Raw genomic sequence first — 13,372 nt, 5'->3', positions numbered from 1 at the left:
GAAACGCGAGTTAGTATGTAGCAATTTAAAAAACTAGCTAGCTTAAGTAGTATGACTTTATACACAAATTTATAATAGACATACGTGTACAATACAAAAACAATACAGATGATATGTCTTCAGTGTCCTGTTTTTAAGTACTGATATCCAAACACATATTTATAGCAACAGTAATTTAACAGAAGAGCTACTTGCTTTAACATTTCTTTTCTACTCCACCCTGGAATGGAATTATCTAATTTCTGCTCCTTCTTCTCCTCCAAGTATTACTGTCATATAAGTAGACACTCAAAGCATTTTCCCTTATTAGCAGAGCCTGGCCTTCCCAACAGCAGGGATTTTTCCCTCTGTGGTAACACCACTGGAAATGTTGACACAACACCAGGCTTCTCCCAAAAACACTTTACTTCAGTGTCCAGGATTTAAGTCTGGCCTTCGTCAACCCACATCCTACTCAGCGACGCTGCCGAGATGTCGTCACAGCTCCAGCTCGATGTCGTACCCGGGTCTACAGGTTTGTGCCTGCAGCCAAATGGAAACTCTGCAGGACTGTAGTAAATGCATTGGCACCAAGACTGTGGCAGTGACTCAACACAGGGCAACAAAATCCCAAAGAAGAAGGATGTTGGCCATGCATTAAAGAGTGGCTTTTTTTCCTCTGGACAATATGTGGGTCACATGGGAACAGTGAAAAAAGGGGAATTTATTTTTCCAAGGCTCATTTTGCAGGGCATTGAGAGCTGAATAGAGTCGCTGGGGTTGATCAGGACACAGAAACGGGTTTTACCTCAGTTATACTTTTTCCAAGAAGTGCTACGTGTAAAGCTGGCATTGGGCAAAGTGATTTTCTGACCAGGGATTAGGGTAGGGCGTAAAATCTTTCACTTAACGACATCTTTCCACTTCTGCTGCGCTGATTAAACATCAAATCCACATGCTGTACAATTCTTAAATTCGGCCTTAAAAGTGGCTTTAGCTTGAGTGGATTCCAGCTTTAACCAAGAAGATTTACACAAACAAAATCTCCTCATAAAATTGGTTTAAATGTCAGCTTTTCCCCCACACTTCATACATACACACAGTTATACACAGTTTATGTAATCTTGCTCATTGCTGCTTAAGGTGAAACAAAGGCAGCTGAAGCTCTCTTGCCATCATGTATTCACTGCACAGCTCTGCTGGATGACATGGGAATACTGTCAAATGTTCCCCCTCTAAGGGCCAACAATCACGTCTGCTCAAACACACACAAACACACTGTCCTGTCCTGATAAGCATCTCTGGATCTGTGCCTGGCTGCATGTTTTGGGACAGTTTTTACGATCCCTACGTGCCGAAGGACGTCCACAAGACGAGAGTTCATGGCTTCATTTGTTTATAATGTACACGAGGATGCTCTTTCTGCAGTGGAGCATGCAAACCATACGTGAACACATTGTACACACATGCCTTTTCCTTATTTCAATCTCATTTAATTTGCTGAGAAAAAATCAGTTGAACCTTGCTGATTGCAAACACTAGTGGAACCAGTTATGAAAAGAGAAAGCCTAGCACCATGCTAGCAGCTCTGTGAGGCTGTGCTTAACCCTAAATGCTAACGTCATAGATGCTAACAAGCTCACAATGACAACTTTATGTTAATGTAAGCCATGTTGACTATCTTAGTTTGTCATGTCAGCACAGTGACATTTAATAATTAACACTAAACAAAGTACAGCAGGCTGATTGGACTGTCATTAGTTGGGCAGGTATTTGGCCCTAACATTGGACAAATAGACATTTTGTACCTGATGATGGTGCTAGATGCAAAACTAAGGGATCACCAAAGTGATCACAATTCATCCTGAGAGGAACATGGATGTCTGCACCAAATTTCACTCAAAACCATTTGTCAAACTCATCATGGTGGCAGGAGGGGAAACTTCAGGGGATCAGCAAAGGCATTAGGATTCATCCTTTAATGTTAATTTCAACCCATCCAGTAGATGTTGAGAAGTAACTGAATATGTGAAAGGTTTGACCTTCTGGTGGCACTAGATGAGAAGTCAGGGATCACCAAAGTCATTAGGATTCATCCTCTGGGGACCGTGAATGTCTGTTCAATGTCATTGCAATTCATCCAACAGTTGTTGAGATGTTTCAGTCTGGACCAAAGTGTGAGTGACCAACTGACAAGTTACTTTCCACAGATTTGGATACTTACTTTATATAAGCTGCAACAATAATGTGACTGCCATGCCATAAAAGATATAAAGAAGCACTGCAGATATCATACTTTATTCTTCTGGACATCTTTCTTTGAAACTGGAGATGAGTAAAATAACTATTGGAGGGGGGGGGGGGGGGGGGGGGACTTTTAATTGATCAGTTTGCTGACAGATGCAGCAGAGGGGATGGCCCAGAGCTTCTGCCTCCTGAACCAGAAGCTGGTTCGATGAACTGTCAGATGGCGTGTGAATGGTGCTTTGAGACGTCGTCGAGAGCTGAGAGAGTACTCAGAGCTATACCCTTCAACACAAAGAGACAGCTCTTGTGCGGCGATGCCTGGTGTTGTTATTGCACGGCTCAGGAGGGCAGGAGCGCCTCGCTGACCTTGAATTCAACTGGTGGAGATGATTACTCACAGAAAGTAATGAAAACTGCCAGCCACCGACAACATGTACATTGCACTGCACAATCTTGGGTGAGAGCTGACATCACATTTTCGCTGGCTATGCTTTGATGGACAGCCATAAATAACACGATTGTTTCAGTACATGCAGTAAAATGTGGTGAATGGTTAATTTGTTTATCAAACAACACCGGAGTGGGCCATCAGAGCGGAGATGTTTACCCTCCTGGTGACTGTAATATATCTCTTACAGGAGAAACATTTCCTGACACCGGAGAGAGGCCATCTCTTTAATAGTGTGTATTAGCGAGCGTTAAATCAAGCAGTCAAATCACGTGTCCGGAGAATGTCCTGTTGCCTGAGCAGGGCGTGTGTGTGTGTGTGTGTGTGTTTATATGTGTGTGTTTAAAGGTTGTTGGGTGGGGGGTGGAGTCTTTGTGTTGCCACAGTAACAGCCTCAGTTATGTAACATCATATGGTGCGGTGTAAACAAAGCATCCAGCAATGTGTACAATCCCGCCTTTTATCAGCGCTATGGAGAAAATAAGGAAACAGGCATTTTGCACAGCAGTCAAATTTAAAACTATCTGTCTTGTTGCACTGATGAAAAAACACCCTCTGTGGATACAAATTACAGCGACTGCAGTGGACATTTTAGCCTCATAATTTACCTTTTACAATGCTACCTCTAATTGAAAACCATGAAATGTAGTTTGTTAGAGAGGTGAGCGGCTGTTTGCACTCTGCTTTTGGATTCTGTAATGGTGTTTAAATGGAAAACAGTCTGGTGTGATATGCGTATACGACAGTGCTTATCTCCACAGGGCAGCTTGGGTGCCAAAACCATTGTAGTGTATTTATAAAGGTTGTTTATGGCAGTAATAGGAAGTGCACGGAAGGAAAAAATGGGATAAAAGGACGCCCCCCTATAAATACTTCAGCAACATCAATCCAAACACTGTGTGCCAAGAGAAATAGGACACCCAGGCATTCCTTTATGAATACTGTCTTTCTTTGGAAGGTCCTGTTCAATAAATATCTACTTCTGATACGAAGGGAAACAAAGATGTAAAAACAGCACAAGCACACCCATGAACATCAGTTAGCAAAGGACACAAACAGCAGTGGCTTCCCTTCACATAAGAGGCTATTGTTCAGAGGACAGTTCTGCAGGGCAGCTGTGCTTTTTTCTGTAACCACTCCAGGATATTAATAGCCCTGCTGCCATTCACAAACACTGCTGTGGGGGCAGTTAAGGAAGTCCTCCTTCTATAATACTACCAAACTGTGATTATATTGCTGACCTGACAAAGATCTAACTGACATGGCAGAGTTTGGAAACGCCAGGGGTTTTTTTTGGTCAAGGAAAGTTCATCCAGATTAAGAGAGGACAGGAATCAGACAGAAAGGGGGTAACGTTTTGACCCCTCAGGCCTTCTTTTGAGTCTATATAGCTATATCAACTGTTAGCGTGAGGGTACAAGTCAAGTTTAGTAGTTTTGCTTTATACAGCAAAAACTCACCAATCAAAATTTTATCTCAAACTAGTTTTACAATTGTACAGCGTACGAACGACATCCTGAGACCCTCAATTTGGATGAGGAAACACTCCAAGAAAGATACTTCAAGAGATGCGGATATTCAGAAAGAGCAGCAGCGGAGAGATCCTCTCATGCAACGAAAGTCAGATGTACCGAGACAGAAACAACTGTAGTAACACTAAACTATGGAGAAACATTACAACAACATTAGGTAAAGAGATAACATATGAAAAATATGGATCCGCTCAGATGTTCAGGAACTTTCAGATGATGCCACACTAGCAGGAGAACAGGCAAACTTTGATTACACTAAATTCTCAGATTTGGGAGTAATATAACAGTTTTAACAAACATTTTGTTTTAGTTCAAATCCTAGCAGCAGTTTTCTGAAACATTTGATACTAACACATGGCGAGCCTTGGCTCAGCCTCAGAGATAGGGTGAGGAGCTCAGAAATCCGGAGGGAGCTTGGGGCAGTGTCCAACTGTTAAAGACCCAGAACACGCTGGAGAGATTATCTCATCTGGTTTGGGAATGCCTCGGATCCTCTAGGAGGAGCTGGAAAATGTTTTGGAGCAGGACGTCTGGACTACCTTTCTTATCCTGCTGTCACCGTGAAGATTGATGGAAGCCTGAAAACACAATCGTATAGTTGTCAACTGGAAGATACAGAGGCAAGGGTTAGGGTCTCCACATTGGCCATGTACAGAAAAGGACAACTTTTAGCTACGTAGCGCAGGTGGGGGGGGGGGGATGGGAGTTTTTCATATGTATGTTGAAAAAGAGGGTAAAAGTAAGGCAGATTCTTGGCTGTCAAACTTTGGGAGATCACATGAGAGATCACTTGATCAAATTAAGTTTTTCAAAGTTGCCTGTTAAACCCTATTAAACCCTGAACCGCGATTGTCCTATCATAGCTTAGCAACCACAGCAGAACCAGGCTTTCAATTTTCCATATTTTTCTGTATATAAAGAATTTGGACTATGATGTCTTTTTAAATCACTTTTCTAAAACCAACAACACAAGTTCAAAAAATATGTGTGTTTATCTGCTCTAATGTAATCTGCAAATGTTAGCATGCTGGGCTAACTAGCTTACTACCAAACTTTTATCCAAAGGCAACAGGAATGTCATTAGATGACTTTGTTATTATCTGGAGGGACATGTTAGCATACCTGTTCAGGTCTCCAAGATGCTAGTTTAACTTCATTAGATTTTGGGAAGTCCACTCTTCAGAAACTCCAGCTAAATGTATCACAGTGAACTGGACGTGTGCAGTGTGAGAATAGAAAGCCTGTTATTTTTCCAGAGCAGATCAGTTTCCTGATATCCACATCAACTCTCCCTCCCCTCACAGACTTTATTACTCCGAATTTACACATCCAGAGCAATACAGCATTTCCGCTGAACCACAATTGGATCTAGTCCAGGTCCAACCAGAAGAAATTCAGATTTGATCATTGCTCGCATTGACTTTGGCTGACAGAGTGCCAGCTAGCTGAGTGCTCAATTAATAAACAATTGTTCTACTCTTGGCATTGCATTAGTTCAAACCAAACAAGCTGTCTTCTCAGGGAAAATGTGATTATGTAAAGAGGTTTTCACATCACACACACTCCCTCCCCCTCCTTGCCTTTTTTCATCGTGCACTGAAAAACCAAAAACAACTCATTTATTTTTATGTTGGTGTACAGACAGAAGTGAATGCAAAAAAGGAGCAATGTCTCAGGAAAAAATGAGAAGCCTCTGTGACAGTCGCCATTTTAGATGTTAATTGTAAAAAACAAAAAAACAAAATAGTCTTGTATTTGAGAACTGAATCCCTTTTACATACATTAGCCTCAGTCATTAACACCTCTCATTTATACATGAAAAAGAAATCCCCCGTACAGACAGAAATGCTGCTTCAGTGTTCAGATCGCTGATGGTGAAAAGACAACGCCTCGTTCCTATTCTTGCAGAAACAAATGTTCCACTATTCAAATGTGCCATTTTAAAGTTGTTGCAGTTGAAACAGGTGAGTCACAAAGCTCGATAGAGACAGGAGTCCCACTCTACAGTCTGCAGGAAGCCTGTGATATGATGGTGGGCGGCTGTCACACAATCACTTATTAATGGCTAGATTTGCTACACTGCAGCAAAGTTTCTTTAGGTGACAGCGTGTTTCTCGGAGACAGTTTTTGCAGCAACAATAATTTGAGACTGTTGCAGTTTAGTTCAGTAATCTAGGCCAACTATTCTCTTACTAAAGATGCAATTAAATACAAATTAACCTGTGAATTAAGAGCTATTGCTTTCTCATTCTGTTGCCCTCTTCATACATTTCTTCACAAGGAACATGGTTGCTGGGTGAAGACGTTTGATTTATTTACACATTTATTAGAAAGCTATTTCTGACTATGTGGCAAAAAATAGCATGACCTTTTCCATTTGGTGATGTGTCATAGCTCGACCAACTCACATGCACGGTAGCCATAGTTCGGGGACTACAGACGCAGGATAAAAATAACAACACAGTGTCTTGGCAATAGACTAGTGCACCCAGGCAATCAGTTTATTCTGCTGCCAATGCCGTGAAGAAATCTGCAATTAAAAATCCAATACTGTATAAGACGATAAGGAAATAAAAAATTATAATCAACTTATTTTAGCTGTTTCAAAGCAAATCATCTTCTGTTACAGGCCTTTCTTTGACTGAGTGGGCTGTGAGAACATGTTGCATTATGGGGCAACCTTGTTTCAAGCTATTCTCACATGTTTATTGGAGCAAAAGGTGAAACTGAGCAAAAGGGTAAAATTTCCCTCCATGCTAGTATGTTTCTGTTCGCTAGCTTTAAGACAATAACCTTAACGGCCTGCAACAATAAAGCTACTGTGGAAAATGTGAGTTAACGAAGGGGAAACACATTAAGTGAGTGTGAATACACAAAAGGTCATTTGAATCTCAACATAATTAACTGAACCCACTTTACTCTGTATGTGCACATTGTATAAATTTGTGAATTGTGTGTAATTCTCAACTGATCAAAATAGAAAAATAATGGCCTGTTTTACAATTATTTGACTGATCACATCAGCCTCAGCCTAATTGGGGAACATGAGCTGAAATGTTCTGTGGTGTTGTAGCTGTCGCAGTCCTGAACACCTGTCATTCAATTTGAGAGAGACTGCAATCCTGTTTTAGATTTTTATTTAGCTAGCTCCTTTAGCTTCCTCTCTCCAGTTGAGCCAACAGGTAGACAAACTTGCTTTGCTAACTGTAGCTAACTAAGCTAAAGACATGCCATTTGGTGATAATGACAAACATGTTTAACACTTTTCAGCCTCTAAAATGGCAGATTTTAACACTTGTAGGTAAGTTTTCAAGCTGTTAGCTAGCTTAGCTCACTAACTTACTAGCCTGAACAAAATGAAATTAGCTAGCGCACATTTCTCAGTGGATATTTGTTTGCTAGCTGATTGTTCAACAAGCCAGATGGACAGTAATGTTATAATGTTTGCTTTATTTCAGTTCATTGGTGTTTTTGACTGGTTTGTTGCTTTTCCTCACACAGGTAGAATGGTTACATTACTGTTTTATGCAAATAGAGTTGAAAATTACATTATTTGATTGGCTGTATGCAAATAAGTTGTAACATCTGGGTGGATAGATAAGCAAGCTGGAATTATCACAGGACAGGTTGGCCTACTACCACTATTTTATATATATTTTTAAACAGAGACACATATCACCTATTAGATAAATTCTAGCCTGAATTAACCTGAAAAATCAACTATAGTGCACCAAAACCACATAGTTAAAATTCTGCTTGAGCAGTAGATTCCCTTTGTGAATTAAACTGACAAAAGGAAATAAAAGTACTTGGTTTGTAAGCCTACCTGGGAAACCCAAATCCACCTGAGTCTACCCATCTTTTAACAGCATGACTATCTTTAATACCCACCTGCATATTATGTTTTACATTATAACAAATAAAGCCAAGCTGGCGAAATGTCCAGGTCAAGGACGTGGTTATTTGGGAACAAGTGCCATAAAATAACTCTTGCAGCACCGGTACTCAGAAGTAGCCTATTAGCGTAAAAATATACTTAAATAAAAACACTGCTTTTCTGTGAGTCCTGTTGAATTGTACTTATTTACAGTGGTGCAAAGTAACTAAATACATTTATTCAAGTACTGTACTTAGTAATTTCCATTTTCTTTATACACATCTACTCTACTACAATCCAGAATGGTAAAAAAATATAATCAACAGATAAATAATGATGTATTATTTGCTTTTGAAATTCACAAGCTCCCCAGCAGAATATATAGCAAAAAAAAAATAAAAATGGCCTCAAATGTATAAGCTGCAACATTACATATTAATGCATACATATAATTCAACAATATAAAATGAAATATTCTGAATTTGGAAAATATTCGTATATAAATAAAGTAAATAAACTTACTTATAAAAGTATTTCTAAACTGTGGTATTACCACTTTAACTGAAGTAAAAGGTCTGAGTAGCCTACTTCTTCCACCACCGTGTATTTGAGTGGTTGTTTGGCATCAATGGAGGCCACAGTTCATCCATGTTGTAAATTTACCACCACGGGCACCTTTACTGGTGCAGAGAGGCCCACTGTTGTGTCCCTGCTGCGGGTTTGTGCATGGGAAAGCCCGGTCGGTAGTGGTGGAGGGGCACAACGTGACCTGACAACAAGGAACCTCCGGGAAAACCGTCAGTCCTAAACTATGTGCAGAAGAGAGGGTGGAAGGGGTCCGCCGGGGGGTTTTACGACAAACGACACGCGCTGCGGATCCTCACAGCTCGGCCGGAAAGGAGTCTCAACACCATCCTACCGCGAAGAGGAGGAGGAGGTGCAGCTTAACGAATACGAATCGACGCGAGGGTAAACCTCTGGCTTCGGTGACAGGACGAGGAGACAGCGGCGCTGCGGTGGTGGCGCGGCCGTCCGGAGCCCCCCGCTGCTCGGAGAGGATACCTCATGGCGGAGAGGCGGAGACGGGACCCCCGTTGACGTCAGTGGGCCTGTCTGTTTCCTGCAATAGAAAGTGAGAGAGAAGGTGAAGGGAGAAAACACAGAGCTGTATCCCCCCCTCCTCTTTACACTAAAAGGTGTGTTACAACCTGCACCTGTGAGTATTAATACATTCAGTTTGAGTGCGCTTGATTTGTTTTTTTTCTGCGTGTTTTAAGTCCGGAGCCGGAGCGGGGTTCTGTCACTGTGATATAGGTCGCTGTCGGTAGCTGCAGCCTGAGAGAGGAGGACATGCTTTTATTGGTGTCTGTCTCTCGTACGGGTTCAGCCTGCCGTGAACTTTAAAGCATCTTCTTTTGTTTTATCAGGTAGAGGCAGGTGCGGTGTCTTTTTTTTTTTTTTTTGGCGCAGTGTTTCCTGTGTGGACTTCTGCAGCAAACCGTGCTCCGAGTAGGCAACTTGAGCTCTCCGGCGCTTCTCTACGCAGCCCTCTTTGTTGCTCTTTTGCACTGTAGGTAAGCCAGAAGCAATTCCTGTCACCTCGCGTGTGTGTGTGTGTGTTCATGTGTCATTGCTAATATTGTGATAAAGGTGTGTGTGTGGAGGCTAGATGTTTTGGCCGCGGCGCTGTCTTGTTGGATAAGGGGAAGTGTCCTAATCGAGCGCCGTTGCAGAGACAGTGAGGGGTTTTCCCTGGCTCCTCCCTCACTTACAGGGCGTTCACGTGTTGCAACAGGCACAAAATACGCTATTCCCACGCATTGTTTTTGCTGACTTCATTGGATGCAGTTAAATCCCAATTAATTTTCTCCTTCTGCTGTGTTCATCATGACTGCACCCCATGCGCTCACATCTCCTGCAACGTGGATTAAAAAAATATGTGCAGCACACAATATTTATATTTTCTGATATTTGATCTTATTAATTATGCACAATCTCAGACGTCGTCAGTGCGTGACGCCCCTGCCGCTGCCCTTGTTTTACATAATGTCTCCGGTAACATTAGATCCTCAGGTGTGAACGAAAGCATCTCTCATTAGTCACCTGCAAGTGCATTCCAGCATGACAGGGTTAAGCTACAGCGTTATAGCAGCAGTTTAGGCTTGAATCACCTGTGCACAGGCCTGTGTTATATCATTACATTTTTTATTTCTCGTGTCAGTATCAGGGTGTTTCCTCACATATCTGTGTGCACACACGCGCACAGAGACACGCAGACAGGCTGGCAGACGGACTGACAGACACGCCGGAAGAAAATGTGCACGTCTCTCTCCTCCGACTTACCCGCGCCGTCGAACCTGCACCGAAACAACACTGTGCATCCGTGAGAGGAGCCAGGTGAGCAGCTCTTCGTGTTTCTATCGTGCGACCTGGATGCCTTTTTTCATGCGACCTGGTGCAGGCGCGAGTCTGTACCCGAAAAATCCACCGTGAGATGATGTCATTGCTCTAGCGCCACATGTACCCAACTGTATGGAGAGGGGGGAAAATCATCATCCACTTGTAGTAAGTGTTATGTAATATTGGTGAGAGGGGGAAACAAAGGCTGATTGCTGAAGCACTGCTGCTATCTGCAACGTGCATTTCTCTGACAGGGGTACAGGTGTTGTGGGGACATGGTGGAGATGATGCAAGGGCATGAAAGCTTAAAAAATATATTACATTCGATATTTATTCATCAATGATTGATTTTCTTGTCTATGCAGAGGCAGGCTTTTCTTATATGCCTGTTTATGCACATCATGCAGCAAAAAAAAAGCTTCTGCAGCTCTGGGCTTGATCTTGGTAACATTTAACTTAACCATGACAACACCCACCTTTTTTAGCCTCAAGGTACTTTTAGCAAACCAGAATTTGCATGAAACCTATATTAAGCTTCTGATCTTTCCTTGTATTAAAGGACATCATACACAGTTAGAGGAATAACAATTCTCCAGTGTGAGCTGTTTCAGTCTGTTTTATGTGTTTTGCTTTCTGCAGTGAACTAACTTCAGGATTTCTCTGATAGTAACCTCTGTGTGGCTGCTCAGCTGCCCAGAGCGTCCATCACCGGCATACACACACACACACACACACACACACACACACACACACACACACACACACACACACACACACACACACAGGACCTTATTGTTGGCGTCGTTCGTCATCTGCACTGACATTCGTCAAAGTGAACAGCTTGGCCCCCTGTATCAGCTGCTGAAATGTCAATCAGACGTTTCCCATAAACGGCAGCAGATCCTACACGTCTGTCTTGTTTTTTTGTTTGAGATCAGAATGGCAGATAGCAGCTGCTGCAGAGGTTATATTGATATGGGTTGAAAATATTCACACCTCCTCCCACTGACAGTAGGCCTAGCTGCACTGCACATTATTACACAGCAGCCCAGAGAGAGGGCTGAAATGAAACAGTCCAGCCGGGGCACTTGTTTGAGGACTAAACTCCATCAGCGACTCTGTCCTGGACTCCCAGACCGTTGCCTAGTGTGATCACAGGACTCTACACGCTGTAAATGGCCAGCGCAGCGCCTCATAGATCTATGCAAGCTCATGTTCAGCTGATTCTGACTGCGTGTTTTTTTTCTGTAGATGTACCCAGACAGTGGCCCAGTAGTTGGCTCTTCTCAAGGTCCAACGCTGTAATCCTCTTTCCCCAAAGATGCACCTGTGAACTGAGGCGGAAAGATGCCGCGCACCAAGCAGAACAACCCGAAAAATTTAAAAGGTGAGTTCACGCCACTTATACTAACTTTTGAAGGGAACGCACTCTGCATCCATGCCCGTTCTTGCATCTCTTGTCAGCTGGTGGATTTGTTTTTTTTTTGTTGTTTGTTTTTGTTTTTTGGATGTAAGGCTAGAGAGGAACTTCTCAGTTTTCTCTAGATCACAACATATAGGCCTGTTGTTGGTGCAATAGTTGATTGGCTTATACATGCAAACGTTGCATCCGGTGTTAATGGGTTGTGATTGTTTCCTTCCTGCATGTTTGGAAACAGGGACTAGATGGAGTTTAGTTTAGAGCAGGTGGTCTTCTCTGTCATTCATGGCAATATGGTAAAATAGTTCACTTATCTTTGATGAAGCAACTTGACAGATTGCCTGTTTGGTTTTTAAGACCTGTGGAAACCACATATTTACAAATTTGGTGATTTTTGTTAAATTCACTTAAACTGGCTTTTATGGATTGAGAAAGATTTTCTAAAAAATGCATCCTCACTAATCTGACTACATGGCTGTTTTTCTGAGCTTTTATTTTGGAGATGCCTGGTTTTCACAGACAGCGATGATCATGTGATCTCTGGCTCTCCTTGTACTCAACCGGTTTCTTCTGCTTAAGATGGAGAAATCAGTTTGTGTTGTTGTTGTTGTTGACCCCCCTCATCTCTCATTTTCTGTTGTAGATCTGACCTTTTACACCATCACCAAACTGTTTCCACACCACCTAAGTTGCACCCTTTGTTGACAAATCTGCAGGCAGCCTCCTCACTGTGGCTGCTGTGGAAAGATGTTAGCGCTTCCTCTTGTGAGTTTTGGGAAGGTGGTGAAAAAGTTAGTTTTGAGCCCTAAATTTCCTCAGTCACGATTGTCTTTTCTAAATGTTTACAGTTTTTTTTCCTAAATGACAGCAGATCCAATCTAAAACCATTACTGGCTAGCATTAAATATACAGTATAGGATACTGTAAAGAATAATGCAGTTGAATGAAAGCACTTCTGACAAACTGTTCCCCACTCAACCTTAAACACCAGTCATGTTCTGAAACAGCATAACCCAATGTATGTTTCTATTTCATTAATTAATAAAGCTTCCATCTAAAACAACATATTACTGGCTAAGATAACATGTATATTAGATCGTACTTTGCATGGAATAATGAGATTATATATGACTTTTCTTTCTTTTGAAATTGTCATTATATATCGGCCATCTGCCCCCCTGCTGTCTAATTATCGGCATTGGCCACTGAAAAACCCATAACAGTCGACCACTAATATTTATAGATTCTGGATGTTTCAATAAGGGAGAAGGAGGGGATGTAATTGAACCATTTTGTGGAAAAATCATATCTGGTACAAATTATTATCGAAAGCAAAGTAACAGTGTTTTGTGGTTTTGGAGTTTGCCTAAACTTTTAGGATATTAATAAAACAGAAGACTAGAGGCTTCTAATTGTTTGAGAGGCGAAGTGCAGGCGTAGTTTTGGCAAAGCTGTACAATAAAGTATAA

General features: G+C 41.9%; 1 protein-coding gene across 9 annotated transcripts in view; it reads left to right on the top strand.

Annotated features, from left to right (window-relative positions):
- Nucleotides 1-9,167: 9,167 nt before the first annotated feature.
- The window catches only part of hivep1 (HIVEP zinc finger 1), a 58,689-nt gene continuing 54,484 nt past the window's right edge, over nucleotides 9,168-13,372 (top strand). For 2 of the 9 annotated variants that reach the window (XM_038724051.1, XM_038724053.1), the window contains exons 1-2: nucleotides 9,201-9,657; nucleotides 11,735-11,870. In XM_038724051.1, coding sequence (XP_038579979.1) covers nucleotides 11,831-11,870 — 40 coding nt within the window. In that variant the 5' untranslated portion in view covers nucleotides 9,201-9,657; nucleotides 11,735-11,830. Of the gene's footprint in view, nucleotides 9,658-10,304; nucleotides 10,481-10,534; nucleotides 10,649-11,734; nucleotides 11,871-13,372 lie in introns of those variants that run through there. The other 7 variants (XM_038724044.1, XM_038724043.1, XM_038724045.1 and 4 more) reach the window with 7 other exon arrangements.

Source organism: Micropterus salmoides, unplaced genomic scaffold (genome assembly GCF_014851395.1).
Source record: "Micropterus salmoides isolate LMB-PRFRI ecotype aquatic unplaced genomic scaffold, ASM1485139v1 Ms_hic_scaffold_17, whole genome shotgun sequence".
Lineage (NCBI taxonomy): Eukaryota > Metazoa > Chordata > Actinopteri > Centrarchiformes > Centrarchidae > Micropterus > Micropterus salmoides.
This window is presented reverse-complemented; position numbering and strand designations above follow the sequence as displayed.